Consider the following 19,576-nt stretch of genomic DNA (forward strand, 5'->3'; position numbering starts at 1 on the left):
GCTACAAACAAAATTCTAGAAATGAGAAAGTTTAAAACTTTTTGTGCTCATTTCACATCCTTGGGAATAAAATCTGAGTCTCCTGAACCACAGAACAGAGGAACCTGAAGGTAACTAAGGACCATCTAGAACAAAAGTCTCAATTTATGAATACGTCTAAGAAAGAGAAAATGACTTGATTAATATGCCTCTATCAGACAATGGTAGAGCTAATATTTGTAAGTCGGCCCCTGTGCCATCCCACATATAGACCACAGCACTTAGCACAGGGTACTTCTATAGATATTCAACAAAATATAGAAAGAAGGGGTAAGAGAGGGAAGGAGAAGGAAAAATGAACAAAAGGGGAAGAAAAGGAAGAAGAGAATAGAAAGACAATGAAAGGAATGAGTAAAGACACTGAGAGGGGCTGCTTCTTAGAATCTCACCAGTTTTTCCCTTTCTCCACTCGTCCTCTTTATCCTGAGCGTGGCTACACCAAGGCTGCGGAACATCTCTAGTGCAAACTGTAGTTTGGCTCTCAGCTAACCAGATGAGGCAGCTCACTGGTGTATCACAAAGGACTTACATGAAGGTTGGAGTAGTCCCAACTAATGATGCTCTCAGATATAGTGATGGACCCTGGTATGCAGTGACCATCATTAGTGTGAGTTAACTGCACCAGGTGGGCAAACTTTGGTCACATAAATTGGAATGAACAGTCAAGAGTCCTAAGACAAGCAAGGAGCAGGTTTTAGACAGAACTGGCTCACGGGTGCAGGCAGCCTTGATCAACAATTCATCTTAAGATTGATCTGGCCGATGCGGAAGCTGGACTAGTGATAATTGTACATCATAAGAAAGAATCTTCTGGACCTAAGGCCACATGCTCTGAATGGACAGGATTTTCACTTAACACTAAAACTTTCAGAATGTTCAAGACATATAGAGATTCACTAGAGAAAAAAAATTCCATTTTTCTTTCCGTCTCATCCCTATACATAGACCTTGCACTGGGTCCTGGATCCTAGCCATAAAGAATTTACATCAGTGGAGAGAAGAGAGGTCATTTGGTTGAAGAGGATAGAAGAAAGTACATAATGACAGCTGTGCTTTTTTTTTAATCAAAAAATATTTGTGACCCCAGGAGACATCTAAACATTAAGACAGCCCTTCATCCATCTGGAGACCACACGGAGACCCCAGAGACAGAGGTGAATCATGGCTATCTAGGTTCCCGACCAGCAGTTTTTCTTTCTTCCTTCCTTTCTCTCTCTCCTTCTTCTTTTTATGGCTGCACTTGCAGCATATGGAAGTTCCCAGGCTAGGGGTCAAATGAGAGCTGCAGCTGCTGGTCTGTGCCACACCCATGGCAACGTGGGATCTAAGCTGTGTCTGCAACCTATAGTGCAGCTTGCAGCAACACGGGATCTTTAATCCACTGAGCAAGGCCAGGGATGGAACCCATTCTCATGGATACTAGTCAGATACTATCCACTCTTTATGGATACCCGTTGAGTCACGAGAACTCTCAAACCAGTGTTTTTAATCTGCCAAAACAGATCATGTTCACACAAATCCTAGCAGGAAGATAATGAGACAGCAAGGATATTTGATAAGAAAAAGTAATCAACCACACTAAATGCCCCTCTAAATCTTAATTGCTTTTAGTATGCATTTCCTACCAACTATAGACACTGTTCTAAACACTTCACAAGTACCTACCACGTCGAAATACTATTATCATCCCTGTATTTAAAATGAGAATGTAGCACAAAGGTTAGGTAAACAGCCTAGAGCTGTTTGGTTATTGAACGGTGGACTGGGATTTGAACCGAGACTGCTTGGCTGCACACCCTGACTTGTCTGACCATTCAGCTCTTCTATTTGTCAATATCAATATTATTATTTTCTTTTTTGGCTTCTTTTTATCCATTGATCATATTTTTTAGTCTATTCTGACTCTTCAGTAAAAAGTAAGCTATTTCATGGTAGGGACTGTACTGATATCCCTCAGGCCTTTACCTAGTGCCAAGCATATAGTCAGTAATTTGGAAATACTTGATTGATGGATTATTAAAGTTAAACCTTCACAGTCCAGGTAAAAATCCTCTTCGCATTTTTATTAAAGGCAAATGTGAACTCATTCTCACCAATTTCCTTTTCTACTTACAAGTAAATTGCTCGGGCATTATATTAAGAGCTAACAGCATCAGCTCTCATCCTGCCTCCACGGCTAAAGAGGTCAGAGTTGCACCATCAATAACCAGGCCCCTGCAATACCATTCTGACCCGAGCTGACACCGATGAGACATCTTGAAGAGTGAGTTTCTTTTTGGCTTCTTTTGCTGGCAGCATTTCACCTTTTAGTCAGTTCCATCCTTTATCGCTGGGATATTGCATTGCTGAGACCTAAGATTAGTTGCTCGTGGAAGAACAAGTGGGCGTTTGCAGCAGGCTCTGTTAAAATCATTACCTATTCTCCTCCCAGCACTGCCTGGACCAAATGCCTGAATTCGTGACTGTGTTCAAAAAGCAGTGCTCAATTCCATAATCCCATCCTTTAAAATAGATCTATCTAGATGAAGAAGAAAAAATGGAAAACATTTTCTTTGCAGTTATTTTGGGAAAGTACCTGAGAATATAAAGAGCACTCAATAATTCTTTGTTGAATGAATGCATGAACTGAAAAACATTCACAGAATTCTGCATTGTGAAGACCCCATTCCCAAAGGATTTGTCTTCTGCCAAAGATACAGTTCCTCTCCCTTAATACACTGCCATCTTCCTCTCATAAAAACCACCAACTCCAGCATGCATTGCTTCATCCAGTTTTTCCATTCATTCATGAAGCACTTAGTAAAGCCTTCTACTGATCAAGATCCCTTTGAAATTGGGATATGAAGTCGACATAGGTAAAGTCCTTGAGCACAAGATGATCTCTTAGCGTCTATTCCTTGAGTTGATGTTTCTGTGGGAAATCGTTGATTTGCATTCATATTTTAATCAGGCCTTAAAAATTCCTGAAGTTAGGAGAGGTCTCTTGTCCAGAACCCATCCTTCTAATGGCAGAAGTGCTCCTGGGAGGTACATTTCTCACTTCATAAACCTGATACCCTGGCCACAACCTATTTGACTAACGATGTATGACTGTCTATAGATTAGAGAACTCATCAGATTGTATCTCTTGGGAAACCTAAAGAAGGTTAGTCAGCAAAAATGAAAGAGAGTAGAAAAATTATATAAATTGCTCACTCTACCAAAAAAATTGAGTACGTACCTTTTATTAGTTAGGGAAGTTTATGCTATTCTGCAATCACAAATAGATCCAATATCTTAGTGGCTTTTAACCTAACACAGGTTTATTTCCTACACATACTTTTTGCCCAGTTCTCTGCTGTATATAGCTGAGGGACCCAGGCAGATGTGTGGCTTCACCACCTTGTAGCTATACCATCTAGAAAATACAGACACAGTCATGAGGCAAGGCCGGAGGCATGGGAACCTGAAGAATTATGCATGGACTTTTCATTGTTTCAGCTTGGAAACAACACTTAACACTTCTACTCAAATTTTATTCCCTAGGACTAGGTCAAATGAATCCACTTAATTTCATAAGGCTGGGAAATATAAAGAAGTAATAATCTGCTAAGCATTACTGCCTCTGACACATACAACTAATATTATATTTATGTAAATTAGATGGCCAACCTAATTGATGATATACATTATCAGAAAACCATTTAAAATTTAATAATACAAGTGATGAGGTTTTTTTTTTAAATATAAATAAATGTCCTAATATATCTTCTGCCTGCACTCTGTCTAATCTTGCACATCTATTGGAGACCATGATTCCGAAGTTACTAACATATCATGACATAGAGAGGTTCCTGTGAGGCTTGGCTGTATCACTAATGAAAGAATTTCTCTTTTTCTTCCCCTGACCCACTGTCCTTCCAATGAATCCCTATTTATGGAGATAATTTGAGTTTACCTTTGTTCTAAGCAATATGAAAGAGTTTAGCTAATAAAATTTTCCTCTGCCCATCTTCTCTGGGACACGTTAGAACAGTCCAGTCTAGAAATGCTATCAACTGCTTTCTGACTCGAGAGAACAGCAATGTTCTGGTTGGTAGCTTGTTCTTTCTTGGATGTTCCCAGAAATCCATGAGTCCCCTCAAATGTATTCCTTATTGCCCTTTCCAGTGTAGTGCCTGGCACAGGATTTTTATTCAAAGATAATCCAATGATCATCATTCATTCTCAAGGCCAGGTTGATCCAAAGCACAGTAGTTCTTCCTACCTGGTGGCCCCTCACATATAGAATCATAGATTTTTTCTTCCAAGAAGAAAGGACATTGGATTCAATTCAGTAGATATTTTTATTACTCAGATGAGTAAATTAGCAAATTGAGTCCTAGGTATGTTGAGTAACTGGCCTTAAATCAAATATTGACTTAGTAGAAAAACCCATTATAACATTGAATTATTTTGGCTCTTAGAACTTGTCAGGGGCAGTGGGGGAGGGAGCACATTGAAAAATAATTTAAAAAAATGTAAAAACAAACCAAAATTTCACTTAATTTTTGTTTGAGCCTTTCTCTGTCTTTTATGGAAATTGAATTCAAAGATGCAATGCTAATTAGAACTCAGTATAAAAATAGGGAGAGAGAGTGTTTGATGAAGGATTGGAAGAGAAAACACTGAAGAAACCTTTCCATCTGTTTCAGAGACTTCCAACATTATAAACCCACTAGCATCTTCATGAAGCGTAATCTAGAATTAATCTGGGCAGTAAGCTTGGCATTTATAAAGCTGTCCACTGGAAAAGAGTAATTGCTTTTCCAAGGACTTCACCAAAGTGGGGACATGATTTCACAAATCATTTAATTTTTCTGGAAGATTCTCTAAAAAAAGTTTTTAGTAATGTGATAATATTTGTAATTCTCATTAAATCTTAAGTTATACCTATATTTAATGCACTTTCTAATGTTCATTGAATGGCCAAAGTAAATTGAAATTATGTAGTGAATGACATCATTTATTCATTCATTTATTCAGCAAATATTCAATGAGCTCTTACTCTGTGCAGATGCTCTGCTAGGTGCTGAGGATAGAATAGTAAACAAGGCAGATGTGTTTCTGTCCTTATCAAGCTTACAGTGTTAGTCCCTGGGGAATCCACGTTTTGGTTTCTCTGGGTCTCTGGGGTCCACTTGAGACCTCTGTCCTGTGCCCCAACTGATCTTCAAGGGCAGACTTTGCATTTCATACTACCTAGTCTAGCATCCTGACACAGAATTTAGAAGAACTGTCTTTGGAGAGATAACATCCAAATAGTAATAGCTCTGTTACTTTTTTTTTTTTTTTTTTTTTTTTTTTTGTCTTTTTGCCATTTCTTGGGCTGCTCCCGCGGCATATGGAGGTTCCCATGCTAGGGATCGAATCGGAGCTGTAGCTGCCAGCCTACGCCAGAGCCACAGCAACACGGGATCCGAGCTGCGTCTGCAACCTACACCACAGCTCACGGCAACGCCGGATCGTTAACCCACTGAGCAAGGGCAGGGATCGAACCTGCAACCTCATGGTTCCTAGTCAGATTCGTTAACCACTGTGCCACGACGGGAACTCCAGCTCTGTTACTTTAAACTAGTTACTTTGATTACTTACAAACTCTATGTCAGTTAGCACAAGAAACCACCCCACAACTTAACGACTTAGCACAACAGTCATTAATCTTGTTTTTCTCTGGAGCCCATGGCTCAGCTGGGGCTCAGCTGATCTGGGAACACCTGCAAGCCTGGGCATGCTCTTCTCACGGAGACAGCAGAGATTCAAGAGCTTCTCGTCTGCAGGACTGGGTTAGATGAGGTACATACTTACACACATTCTCCGCCAATGGCAGTAGTTATTATTGCTTCAAGTTTCACCTTTGGCATTTGGACAGCTTTCTTGGAGGTCACCTTGGTCCAACGTCCACTGACTCCTCCCTGCCTCTTCCCTTCTTACCACATTGTTGAAGGTCCCGCTTCCTCAGATTAGACCAACTCCTGCCTCTTGAGAAGGATCTGGACTTGGTTTGTAACTACTGGACATTCTCTGAATCACCTCTGGAAGAACCTCTCGCCCCAGAACTCTCCACCTTTCTTCCTGATGCTTTCCCTCTCAGCTGGAGCACTGCTGCAGTAAGCAGTTCCCTCTGGAGCCCAGCTGGCAGGTGAAATTCACAAGCAGTTCTGTTAAAGAAGGGCAGTGTCACTCCTGTCATGAATGCATGGTATAGATTTTTGCAGTTTATCCACATAAAGTGTAAAAAGTCATTATATATCACCCTCCTCCAACAGAGGAAAATTTTGTTGGCATTTATTAATTTTGTAAAGTTTAAATATTACAATAGAATGAAATAATATTTGCTGGGTTCTATGGAAATTAAAAAAATGACATCCTTCTTTTCCCCACCCCTGTTCTCTTTCAATTGAGAGATAGACAAAGAAGATAGGCCAATGTAATGGAAATGGAAATGCCAGCTTTAAAAGGGATAAAGGTAGGAAGGTGGCTTATAAATTTAGCAATTATAGTTTACTACTGCTGATCCCTAAGATTAAACTGCTATAAACTCTGGTAAAGTCTGGTCCAGAAAATATCATGTATTCTCAGACAAATACCATATGATATCACTTACATGTGGAATCTAAAATATGGTACAAATGAATCTATCTACAAAACAGAAACAGACTCAAGGACATAGAGAACAGACTTGTGGTTGCCAAGAGGGAGGGAAGAGGGAGTGGGATGGACTGAGATTTTTGAGGTTAGTAGATGCAAACTATTACTTTTAAAATGGATGAGCAACAAGGTCCTACTGTATGGCACAGGAAATTATATCCAATCTCCTGGGATAGACCATGATGGAAAAGAATATGAAGAATATAAAGTGACCGAGTCACTTTAATATATGGCAGAAATTTTGCACAACATTGTAAATTAACTATGCTGTAATAATAAAAAAGAAAGGAAAGAAGAAAAGAAAGAAAGAAAGAAAGAAAGAAAGAGAAAGAAAAGAAAAGGAAAGAAGGAAAGGAGGAAGGAAGAAAGAAAAAAAAAGAAGTTAGAAAGAAAAAGAAGAAAATATCATGTCTTCTTCTCAAGGGCAAGTCCTTTAGCCTACGAACGAGAGGGTACCAGAGACAAGCATATCACCAAAAGAACAGAAAGAGTTGAGCTTGTGTAGCTTCTGCTTCTAAATTTGTTAGAGAGTTGATTCCTTCTATAGCAGAGAAGGATGGGAGGGGGTCTACGGAGAAGTAAGGGGGATTTTACCAAGTGAAGTCTCCCTAGGGGGACCTAAAACAGAGACAAGGAGCTGCTGGTTGCCCCTATTCCAGCAACAAGTGCAGATCACATCACTTTAGAGTTTTCCTCTATTTTCCATTGACTCCCAGGAGTTTGACAGTTACCCTAAGACGGAAGGTTCTGATATTCCATCATCTGCATATGTCACACATTTGTTAGTAATTCCATTAATAAAGGGGATCTGTCCTGTGGGGTTTTATGACCTGATAAGGAATTTGTTTTCCATTTTATAAATACAATTTGGGTAGCTTAAACTTTCATAGACAAGGATGGTATCATTCACCACCTCTACATTTCTGTGTCAGGAACGTGGACACCATAGAATAATACATGACTGTACAAAAGATAACCACTTATGTCTGCTCTCCTGCTGTACACTGAAAAAGGGGAATCCTTCAGATGCCTGCATAAATCTCAGTCAAAATATATTCTGCCTTAAATGTGGGCTAGTGGGGGGTCTTCTCCCCCAAGGAACCTCTTGAATTCACAAGGATAATGCAGTGTGCCTTGAACCATGCCTCCCTGTGTGTGTCTTTCCTAAGTAAGCACGTGATCCTCAAGTAGCCATGGCCTCCCGGGAGGAGAGTACTGGCCATATGAGTGATGGAGGCTTCCAGAGGTTACCCAACTTGTCAAAGTTCACAATGTAGGTAAAATACAGAGCTGGGATTCAAATCCACAACAATCTGATCCCAAATGTGGAGCTTTTAACTGAGCACAGTTCAATACTTAACTCTCGTGTCATCAAAATCCTCCACTTATTGATGTTCTGAGGCAATAAATTGGAATGAAGGTGGAAGCTTGGGGAATGAAGCTTATAATGTGTATAGGATATACAGGCATCTCTTGTTACACTGTCCCCACCTAAGGGAAGGGGATAGAAAGGGCATTATTTAGTAAAATCAAACTTCAGCAGCACAGCAGCTTTCCCTCCCTGCAAACCCCAATGTGAGTTTTCCAAGCAGGGGGCTGCAGTTTTCTTCACAGGCGGGTGTTTTGTGTCATCATTTTCTCACTGGTATCAGCTGGAACTGCTGGGGTGAGAAGTAAACATGGAAATTAATCCACCTCCTGGTGACAGCCTCCGGCCATAACCCCAGGCTGGTCAGAGTGACCAGCCCCCAACGCACTGGGCAGGAGAGGATTGTGGACACACTTTGCTGACTGCCTCATGTCAGGCAAGTGTGAGCATTGTTATTGTGCGGTGGCAGGAGACAGGGAAAGTGTAAAGCAGCTTCTTCAGTGTCTTCTTGACCCTTCCCAGAAATGTGCATGTGAACTCTTCCTATCTTCACAGTATGTTTGGGTTGCATTTGGAAGACCAAGACCTGAAGCCATCTGCTCAAACATCCCACAAACAGGAGTGGGTCCTCAGTGACATGTTGCTAAGCAAAGTTATAAGCCCCTAGGTGAGGCTTGTGTTATTTATAAACACAAACACACACCTTCTCCATCCCTGGAAATCCTTTCTTTGTATTTCTTTATTCTATTTTCTCGGGGGCTTACAAAATCTAAGCACATGAATGACCTCATAGCAACCCCAGGGGGCAAACAGGGCAGAAGTTTAGCCCCTGTAACAGGTAAGGAGACCATGGTTCAAAGAGCTGTGCCTTGGCCAAGGGAATGGAGTGGTAAGTGACAAGAGTCTTGGAGACTTGAGTACTCACTTTTCAAAGCCTGTATGCTCCAGCTTCACCTTAGAGCTTCTACAGTGAAAGTGACTGAACCTGGGATGATTGTGATAATGAAGAGCCCTCCCTTCTCTCTAACTGAGGGATTTCCCCAAGCCTCCAGAACGGACTCAGGAAAGCATGAGATCTGGCAGGAAGCCACCTGAGCAGGGCTGACTTGTCATTGAGAAGTGAAACACTAGGGCAATGGTAAAGCTCTACTGGAATGCCGTCACTCCAGCAAAACAAGTAAATAAACAGTAATCATTGTTTCTTTTCTAAAAAGAGAGATCAAAATGAGAAGGTAAGCCCAATTTTTAAGCCAGCGCTTACTGCCCAGCTTCTTCAGTTTGAGTGGACTATGGGGATTGCTTTCTTAATAAAACCTTGTTTTGCCCTTCTGGAATCAAAATAATCTTATCTTTAATTGCATAAGAAGCCACAGGAGCCTTTGTTCCAACAAAGTCTTCCTTTCCGATGCCTCACAGCACACTCTCTTTCGGAGGACTAAACTCCTTATTCACTCTCCCTCCCCCCACCCAGCTCTCTGGCTTCAACACACCCAGTGACAAGTCTGTATGCTGTGCCGGATTCTACACTGGGCACCAGGTCTTGAGGGAAGATATGAATTTTGTTTTTTATAAAAACACTATGTCTTTATTTATGTTCCTTTCTCTATCTATAACTCTGCCTTCAAATCTCCATTGATAAATTTCTTTTGGTTATTCAAAGGCCCTTCACAATATCATCTCTTTGGGAAGGTCTCATGCTCAGGGACTTGCAAGCGAGTTTAGCTTTATTGAGATCTGCAAGGAAGAGAAAGGTAAGAGTGACAAGTAGGCAACTAACAAATCATGTTTGTTTGGAATATGAGGGGTGTATTTTCTCAATTTATCAATTGACTAATAAGAGCCAAGACACCAGGAAGCAGGGTCTGAGTTGTCATGCATAAGCATAACACATTTAGCAGGATATTGGGAGAGAGAAAGGGATGGGGAGAGACAGTGTGTCTGTGTGTGTTGGAGGCCTGCTATGAATAATCCTGCTTCCTGGAGAAATCAGGTGTTCTAGATGGGGCACTCAGAAAGGTATTTATTGAGAACATGTATCAATACCAAGTGACAGACTACAGAGAGCTTCTCAAAGTGTGTGAGTCATGATGTAGCATGTGCTATGTGTGTGTGCGCGCGTGTGCATACACACCAACATGAGTGGGAGTGTGACAGAGTTCTTATATCCTCCGTTATTCACTGCTTCCCAGGCGTTAAAGTATGTGAAATGGCTTCAACACTCAATTTATCTGACTAAATTTTCTTTTTCTGTTTCTTAATTATCATAATTTTCTTTTTCTCTTTCATTGCTCAGAGTCTCAGCTTTCCCTGTTAATCAGAGCTCTTTTGTGGCTTGAGAGATGGAGAAAAGAGACAGAAAAGGGTGCTAAGTATGGATAGATTCCAGGACAGCCCATAGAAACCATGGTTCAGGATATGTTCCTAGTACGAGTTAATGTTTCCCCATTTATTTTCAAATATAAAAGAAAAGACAAAGCCCATATATTTTACAATTATTTATCTCTTGGATAAAAATTATCTTCCTTCACATACTGCCCATGGTGTAGACAAATGAAGCTTTCCGTGTCAGAACTTCGTCTAAGTCTTTTCAGTAACTCCTTGGAGTATGTATTAACGTCAATCCCATTTGATAGATGAAGGATCTGAGGCACACTTTTCAAACTAATTCACCAAGCAGCAAAGTTGGGGAATCAAACCTACCATCTGGTGCTTTGGTTTGTGGACTTAACCACTCGCTATACAGCACTGCCCCTCATCCTAAGCTCCAGCAACCGCCTCGCTGATCGTGTTCTTCACCACACCTGCACTGAGGGTAAAAATCGTGCCACAGGTTTTTGCCGAGTGAGAGCCCAGGGTTTGCGCCCCCCACCCCGCCTTGAAAGGACACTAGACATTTTCTCATTTTAAACCTAACCCTAGCCCAAATCCAAAGGACACTAGGTCACTTCGACATTATATTTACCTATATACCTCTATAGATAGTTATATTTAGCTATATATACACATATTTTACCATTCTTGGCTTGATTGGTACCATAACCTGGTATAGCATTCATGTAAACCATAGAATTGGTAAACCAAGACTAAAATTAAAATAATTCTTGGTAAATTTGAAAAGTATATATTGGGAAATGTGGGGATATAGGGACAGTAATAGAACATGAATAGTACTAGCAATAATAATAAGGTTTTATTGTGCTGGAAACAAATATTTTGTATTTTCCAGATGCTTAAAGATCACATACTATTAACAGATGCAGTTTTACAAATGGGAAACTTAAGAAATAAAGAAATTTCTTGTCAATAAGAAAAGTGATATAGACTCTGAGGTTCTGAATACCAGTATGATTCTAATAAATGTCATTCCTACCCAGAATACTTAATCCTATAAAGGATTTAATTGAATACCCAGAAGAGATGGTTCATGAAGCAGTTTTTGACCTTGAGGAATTCCTTTACAGGTCCTATCAGGTAACGGTCTTAGGAATAGGGTCCACTTAGCTTTTCCTTTTTTTTTTCTTACATTTAAAAAAGTGTATTAAAAAAGAACTGTCAATTTACTAGCTGGTTGGCTACTTCAGAACTGGCATTGAGCTGCTTTCTACAGACATCTTATCACAACTGCTAACAGAAAAATTATCTCAGAAATGCTTACTTGATTGATTGTTAAACAATTGTTAAAATTTTTTGATCTCAGTAATTCTGTGTGTTTCATGTTTAAGTGATTGACAAATGCACTGTGTTAACTTTAATAGTGGCAAAATGACTAAAAGTCAGGGTTTACATTATAGAAGTTTTAATAACATTCTGTCATTACCCCACAAAAAGAGCACTTTGAGGTAGCACTCATTAAATTTCTAATTGATTCAGAGAGGCCTCAGCTTCATAATTAGGTGAATAAAGGAAATAAGAGAAAAAAATGATTGAAGAGCGGAGAGATGTGGTAAGTGTGTGTGTGTTTTGTGTATCTCTAAATACACATATGCTTTAGTTCATTTTCAGTGTATTTACCCTTTTAAAATTTGGGGACAGTTGAGAAGTATATGAATGTATGACTTATTGTAAAAAATTATACAGTGTTAGAGTTGTAACCACAATACTTGGTCCTTTATGAAACACAGATAAAGGGAGTATTTATGAACATTTAGCCTAGAATTGGGAGCCTGGAGACCTGGGTTCTAGGACTGAAAATTGTCCACATGTAAGTAGCTCTGTGGACCCAAGCAAGTTCCTTTTTTCTACTTTTTCTGTAGCTTATGGATTTACTCTATAGAAACTGGATAACTATATGCTTGTACCTTTGAAGATCAAAATAAGATAATATGTACATTTTGAAAAGGAAAAGTTCTTCCTTACATTCAGGGGACTATGATTATGCATTGTAACAATGCGTTGATATAAAAAAGCGTGAACTACTCATCCCAGAGCGAGCCCAAGTACACAACCTCACTTGATGTTCACACTGATGAACCTGATCAACTTTGAAATATCCAGGTGGTTGTAAAGCCTGCTGCTGATGGACCTCCATCTTCAAAGGAGAATCCGGAAAGAATCAGCATTTCATCACCTCCCATTCTTGCCTTAAAAAAGATGTAAAAGTTGGCTCCAGGGCTCTGGCCACCTGGAGTAAGGTTGTTGAGGTTTTCTTGTTTGTTTATTTTTATTTTTTATTTTTTGAGAGGTTTAGTGTCACACTCCAAAATATTAAGTGAAGAAAAATAAAAACATAAGTATAGATTTCTAGAGTACTAGAAGTACATGTATTTTATCCTTCAGGAAGCATGTGCTGGGATGAAAGCAGAGATATAATTCTGCCTTTAAAAACTCACTTCCTCTTTATACATTATGGTCAGTGAATAGATATTTCTTCAAGTTGGATCTAAATGTGTCTAAATACGTATGTATGTTTGTTACTAGAACAAACTGGGGTTTTTTTGAGAAATAAATATATATATATTTTTTTTAATGAGGAGGAACTTTCAGTCCATATGTTCAAAACTGCTCACTACACAGAAGAATAGCAGATGGATAGCTCCACAATAAGTAAAATTCAATTTCTATTCATATAACCTCTATTATAGGCTTAATAAAGCATGTGCATACTGTTAAAAGAGAAATGAGAAAGAAACTGAATAAGATGCTGGGGGGTTAGCAAATCAGAGATAGAATTTGAATACATTTGGAGAAGATATTTGTAAAATTAGTCTTTAATCTGGTATCTATGGAAACAAACTTATATTAACACCCAGAATAGATCATTATACATGTGTTAGTTTAGGATAGAACCCATCTCTTCTTTACACAGCTTCAGAGCCTAAAGCTCAGGTCTCCTTCCAAAGGTCAGCTCTGACCTAAAGGAGGATGACCCCGTTCTAACATTTAATCAATCTGAGCACCCTCTTTCCAAACTATGTGAGTTTATTGCCCTGTCTGCAGATTTTCTAAAGGCTAAAATACGAATTTATACCACCTGCTCTTTAAAGACCAAGGATCAAAAAGTTCCAACAGGAATCTTATATCAGTTGGGGTCAATTAAAGACTCATTTGCAGGTTAGATACACTTAGGAAGTTCCCCTGAGGGTCCCTGTTTCTTCATTCACCGCACAGGTATTATCGGAGCTGGCGTTCAACTTCCAGAGAGCAGGTGGGAACGGGAACCACGAGATGGCGCTCTGCTGATGAGAGGGATCCGCATGCGCAGTTCTGCTGTAGGTGTGACTCCAGCTTGTCTGGTTTGCTGGTTTAAGTTTTACAATTTCTCCAGCACTGAAGCTGCCACTCAAAAGAGCCCCTGGCCACCTAACAACTGGTAAGTCAAAACATGAGATACAGTCATGTCTTTCAATCATTAACAGGCAAGGAAGGGATGGTGAATTCAACTGGATTTCCAGCAGCAGGGAGAGTCTGATGTTGGCTGCTGCCAATACAACTTTGTTTAGACGTGTGCTGATGAGAGCTGGGAGCACCCTCAGGAATTTAAAATATTTGTATTATTCAAAGGAAATGAAACATAACAAGCTCATTTATCTATCCTTTCCTAAAATATGTCATTCAGGGCCTTTCCACGGTTACAAATGTCCAGTCTAAGACTAAAGGGCAAGATAGTCTATACCATCTGAAAGGTCCATAATGACGATGGCTGCGTGTGTGTGTGTGTGTGTGTGTGTGTGTGTGTGTGTGTGCACGCACACGGCGGGGAACAATGGGAGGGGTACAGAGCCTCAGATACTTGCTTTTAGGGTTACTATAATTGATGATTATTCATTATTCTGCTCTTCTTAAAGTATTCATTACATACCTACCAAGTCCCAGTGCTCTCCTAAGCACCGAGGGACACACTCCCTGCTCTTCAGAAGCTTGCGTTCTAACGAAAGTCCAGAAAAGAAACAAATAAGCAAATAAATACATGACGTGTCAGATGCTGGGCAGTGCCCTAAGGGAACAGAGAGCTGGGCAAGGGGCTTGGAAATGGCCAATAAGGGTGGCCTCTCTAATTAGGTGTCACGTGAACAGAGACCTGAATGAACCCAGGGAACCAGCCTCGAGAGCATCTCAGGGAAGACGTCTCCAGACAGAGAAACTAGTAAGTGTGAAAAGATGTGAGGAAACACTTGTGGGTGGGATGTTATTAATCTGTCGGATTCCGAGTGAGTTGGCTCAGGAGAGTCTGCTGTCTGATGCGCCCTGGCAGTTTTTTAAGGGAGTCAGAACTGACTCAATAGTCTTTCATCCAGATACACAAAAGGGCTCCTGTTCTGCGGAATGCGTTTCCCACCCCTTACCTTCCACTCTCATTTCTAGATTTACGTGACTTAAATAAAAAGTAACCAGAAAAAATATACGGATATCCCCTGCATACAGTGAGAAGCTTCCTCAAAAAGGGATTGTGTAGGACTTCCCTGGTGGCCTAGCAGTTAAGGATCTGGTTTTGACACTGCTGTGGCTTGGGTTCAGTCCCTGACCCAGGAACTTTTTCATGCCACAGGTGCAGCAAAACGGGGTGGGGGGGGGTTGTTATACAGTATCAAAATTGAGCCATCATAAGAAACAAATAATACAAGTCATAACGTGCAGGAAACCACAGTGAAGATGACCCTGTGTCTATTATATCTGCAAATTTGTGATAGGATTTCTGAGTCCTTCCCAATACAGGGCACTGTGCCCGAAGCTGTGAAGGAGAGAAAGTGAAAGGAATGCATAATCTATGTCCCCACTGAGCTAATGCCTGGTTCGAATGACAATAGTCCTGGTTGTCTCTTCATGATGCCTCTGAGAACAGCCATTGCAATGTTTGACATCAGACGGAAAACAGTTCAGAGCTCAGTTCTATCACCTACAAAGTGTCAGACCAAAAGTTAGCCTTTTAACTTGGCAGAAACTCAGATTTCAACAGGGTCATTATACCTACCTCTTAGGTTTGTTGTGAGAATAAATTAGCTAATGTTCATAAAGCAACTAGTACCTTGCTAGGTGTTTCCTTTGGAGTGGGAAGGTTATATATGCGTAGGAAGTTAGGGAAATACTTCAAAATGACCCTCGTATAGGCAGTTGATCCAAAATAGTGTCATCATTTAGTAAGCATCCAAATGCCTAAATATATTGGTGCAGTACGATGGGAATGGATTTGGCATGACTTGTGAACTCTCTATATAGTTATCATCTTATCTGTGCTTTTTTCATTTTTACACTTTAAATTAATGTCTTTTCATGTCTCTCCATGAATTCTATTCATTGAATGCATCAATCCATTTCTACCTAAAATGCATAATCACAAAATCTTTCATTTGCCAAAGAATGCTCAGAACGTATGCATATAATAACATTTTATATCTGATCAGTTAGCCATTTCACATATGTTAAATGAACTTTAGTGTATTCTAGAGCCTGGACGTAAAAAATCACATAAAATCTAATTGGATCCTACTTTCTAGGAAAACATACTCTGGCCATGGGGCAGGAGATGTAAACATTTGCAACATAATGTGTTAATCACTGGTGCAGAGATACCCTCCCTTACCTTGTGTGTACAAAGGAGTGACTAACTCCATTTAGGCATTGGTGGTACCTAAGGGAGTCGGAAGGTCTTAAGAAAGGTGAGAATGGAAATCGTATTTTGGGAGTTCCCATTGTGGCTCAGGGGGCTAAGAATGCAACATAATGACCCTGAAGATGCAGTCCACCCCTGGCCTGGCTCAGTGGGTTAAGGATCTGGCATTCCCTCAAGCTGTCATGTAGGTCACAGATGGGTCTCGGATCCAGCATTGCTGTGGCTGTGGTGTAGGCCAACAGCTGCAGCTCTGATTCATCCCCTGGCCTGGGAACTTCCATATGCCACAGGTGCAGCCATAAAAAGACCCCCCAAAAGTAAAAGAAATAGTATTTGGAAGAATGAAATAAAAAAGTAATAGTATTTGGAAGTATGAGCGCATATGCTAGGTAGATGAGACTAGCATGGACTGGTTTGTGGAGTAAATGTGAAGGAAGACGGGTAAGAAGAGAAGAAAACTGATGGAGAAACCTGAACAACAAATAAAAATGAGGAAGAAAAATGATGAGAGAAGTGAGATCAACTAATGAAAACCTTGAAGCCATCACCTCCATTTACCCACATAATTTCACTGAGGACCTTCTATGCCTTTTATATGGCTTAATGGTGGCGACAGAGAACTGCAAGTTGTGTGACCAGAGATGGATGTCACTGACCCCTACCTTGCTTTCTTTGAACACACTGTCACCGGTGTTCAAGGGAAAATCTGTGCAGACTTCTCTACTGCAGAACCAGCCTTTATCTTTTAATTTTTCACAAGGAAGAATACATCAAGTGGAAAAGTTTGAAATCAATGGTTCCAAAACATTGTTGTAAACCAGAAAGTGGATGTTACAAATACTACGAGAAGCGACAGTGAGCTTTAAATCCAGAAGAGCGATATTTTGGGCATCCAAAAAGAACACATTCCAACTATGCCTCTCTAATCAAAAGCATATGTAAGTATTATGTCAGTCAGGGTTCTTCAAAGAAACAGAACAAATAAGATGTGTTTTGTAATATGGAGATAAAATGAAAGAGAGAGAGATTGATTTTAAGAAATTGACTGATGCAACATGTTTGAAATTTGTAGGGCAGGCCAGCAGTCTGGAAATCTAAGGAAGAGGTGAATTTTCAGGTCAAGATGAAGGCAGTCTGGAGGCAGAATTCTTTTACCTTTGAGGAGCCTCAGTCTTTGATCTTAAGGCCTTCAGTTGATTGGTTGAGATCTACCCACATTATGGAGGGTAATGTGTTTACTCAGAGTTCACTAATGTAATTGCTAATTACATGTAAAAAACACCTTCCCAGCAACATCTAGGCTGGGTTGACCAAGCACACCTGGGCACCACCACCTTGCAAGGATGACACAAAAAATTAATCATTACAGATCTCTATAGAGTTTTAGCCCCTTGGAAGAGCTTATGAGGAGCCGTGAATGAGAACAATTCCCTAAACTGGTGCTGCATTTTAAGGCAATGGGCTGTAGGCTGCTTACAACCATGCAGATGGTGCTAACTATCAAACACTTACTGAAATTCCATTTATTCATTCATTCTTTTGATAAATATTTACCGAGAGCATCCAATTCATCAAATCCTGTTGTTTGAGAGAAATCAGTAAGATATTAATGTGTCCCAAGAAACCTCCATCAAAGGTAGAATAATCCTAAAAAAAAAAAATTTAGTCTAGAGAAATGTGGAAGCTCTAACTCCTGATCACAGTGTATGAATCCCAGAGCTGGAGTCATGATTCAGAAAATCTAATTCCCACTTAGTGCTCTTTTCCCTGAATTCAAACTCAGATACTCTCCCTATTTGTAGGCTTAACTTCATATGCCAACCATGGTGTAAACCTTCTGAGAATGCCTGAGTCTCATTGCACAATCACATGAGTCACATTAGAATTTGGAGAAATATGATAATATGCAGAATGATCAAGAAATGCAAGAAAATTCTCTTCTCTGCTCTACAGTGGGCTTCTAAGCAGCAGATCTTTTTGGCATGTGGAGATTCCCAGGCTGGGGCTCAAATCCAAGCTGCGTCTGTGACCTACACCACAGCTCACGGCAAAGCTGGATCCTTAACTCACTGAGCAAGGCCAGGGATGGAACCTGCATCCTCATGGATACCAGTCAGATTTGTTACCGCTGGGTCATGATGGGAACTCCTAAGCAGCAGATCTTAAATGACAGATGGATTTGTACTCCTCACCTCACCAGTGAGAAATAAGGCAGAGAGGGAAGAGCCCAAAGAGCAGCCATGTGACTCCAGAATAATGTTATAGGAAAATGGCAGAGAGAAAGAAGAGGGGCCTCCACCGCAGAGATGCCAGCCTTCGGTGTGAGTTGGAGCGTCTGGTACGAATCTTGTTTTCCATTCCTAATCAAGGAACCAGTTAGTTCAGGCCTTTGAAAGCATCTACCCTGAATGCATGGCTGAAGAGCTCATTAAAATTAAAAATTAAACAAATAAATAAAAGACATTCATAACAAGACTTCTGAGGAAGAGGAAACTTAATAAAAAGCTAAATGAAAATGCCTAGCACTGTTTTTCCAATTTCCTGCCTCATTCTTGTCAGTCTATTTTAAGGAGGCTTTATTTATCACTGAGCAAGGCAGGAATAGTTGTTCCCAGGTGGGATTTGCCCTAAGGACCTCCTCACACGCTGCCCTACAGGAGCAGGCGGTGAATGGTGACATGAAGTGCCCCGTCTAGAGGCAACTTCTTTTGTTAGTCAGTCTTTGGGCAGGGCCCTAATGAAGAATAGCTTCAGGCATAGTTGAATAATAGAAATAGAAAGCCAAGGTTTCATTTTCGATTGGTCCAGAACTAACTTTTCCAGTAGCCATTACACATTATGATTCTTTCTTGGTGAAAATAAAGATGAGACGCAGATAATTCGAGCATGTAGGCTGATGGCTGTGGATAATCTCTGGCTTGTCACTAAAGACCATCTTCTTAAAACACAGCTTGAAAAAGCCAGGTACGAACTTGATCCAGCTGCATCCTGTCACAGCCCTTCCCCATTTCTGCCACTCTCTACCCTCATGCCAACTGGAGATGTCATCAGTGAGAAACTGGCCTCCACCATGACCTTATTCTCTAGGACTATTTTTTGCAAGTCATATTTTCCAATCTTTTGCAGCTCTTTCAGTGCCTTGTGACATTCAGTATGATATCTTGGCATTTAGAGCTCTCTCCACGTGCAGTGTCAATAAATTAAGGTTTGTAAAAATGGTGCTAATTGTATTAGTTCTTGAAAAGCAATTAAAAATTGGGCATGAAGAAATGTAATTCAAGTAAAAAAAAAAAAAACCTACTGTTGTTATGCATTTGATACAATTAACTCACCACGTCCTCAACTCTCATTTAGTGGCTGGAAACACCAGATAAGCATCACGATATTTATGAAAAGACCATGGCTTTTAAGGAAAGAGAGATGGTAATCTGATTAGAGGAGTTGGCTTCTCT

At 40.3% G+C, this 19,576-nt stretch overlaps 1 protein-coding gene across 11 annotated transcripts in view; it reads left to right on the forward strand.

Annotated features, from left to right (window-relative positions):
* The window catches only part of LOC146404944 (uncharacterized), a 488,622-nt gene that overhangs the window by 361,255 nt on the left and 107,791 nt on the right, over positions 1–19,576 (forward strand). For 6 of the 11 annotated variants that reach the window (XR_014839793.1, XR_014839794.1, XR_014839795.1 and 3 more), the window contains one exon: positions 13,685–13,886. The exons of 1 other annotated variant lie outside the window; for it this stretch is intronic. Coding sequence is in view for 1 of the 10 variants with exons in the window: in XM_085016145.1 (XP_084872271.1) it covers positions 13,756–13,886; positions 14,576–14,660 (216 nt within the window). In the remaining 9 variants the exon portion in view is untranslated. Of the gene's footprint in view, positions 1–13,684; positions 13,887–14,575; positions 16,614–19,576 lie in introns of those variants that run through there. 4 more of the 11 variants (XR_014839802.1, XR_014839796.1, XM_085016145.1 and 1 more) reach the window with 2 other exon arrangements.

Source organism: Sus scrofa, chromosome 3 (genome assembly GCF_054392235.1).
Source record: "Sus scrofa isolate SSC_HxYL_T2T_F1_AM1 chromosome 3, Sscrofa_HxYL_maternal_Yorkshire_Landrace_v2.0, whole genome shotgun sequence".
NCBI classification, from domain to species: domain Eukaryota; kingdom Metazoa; phylum Chordata; class Mammalia; order Artiodactyla; family Suidae; genus Sus; species Sus scrofa.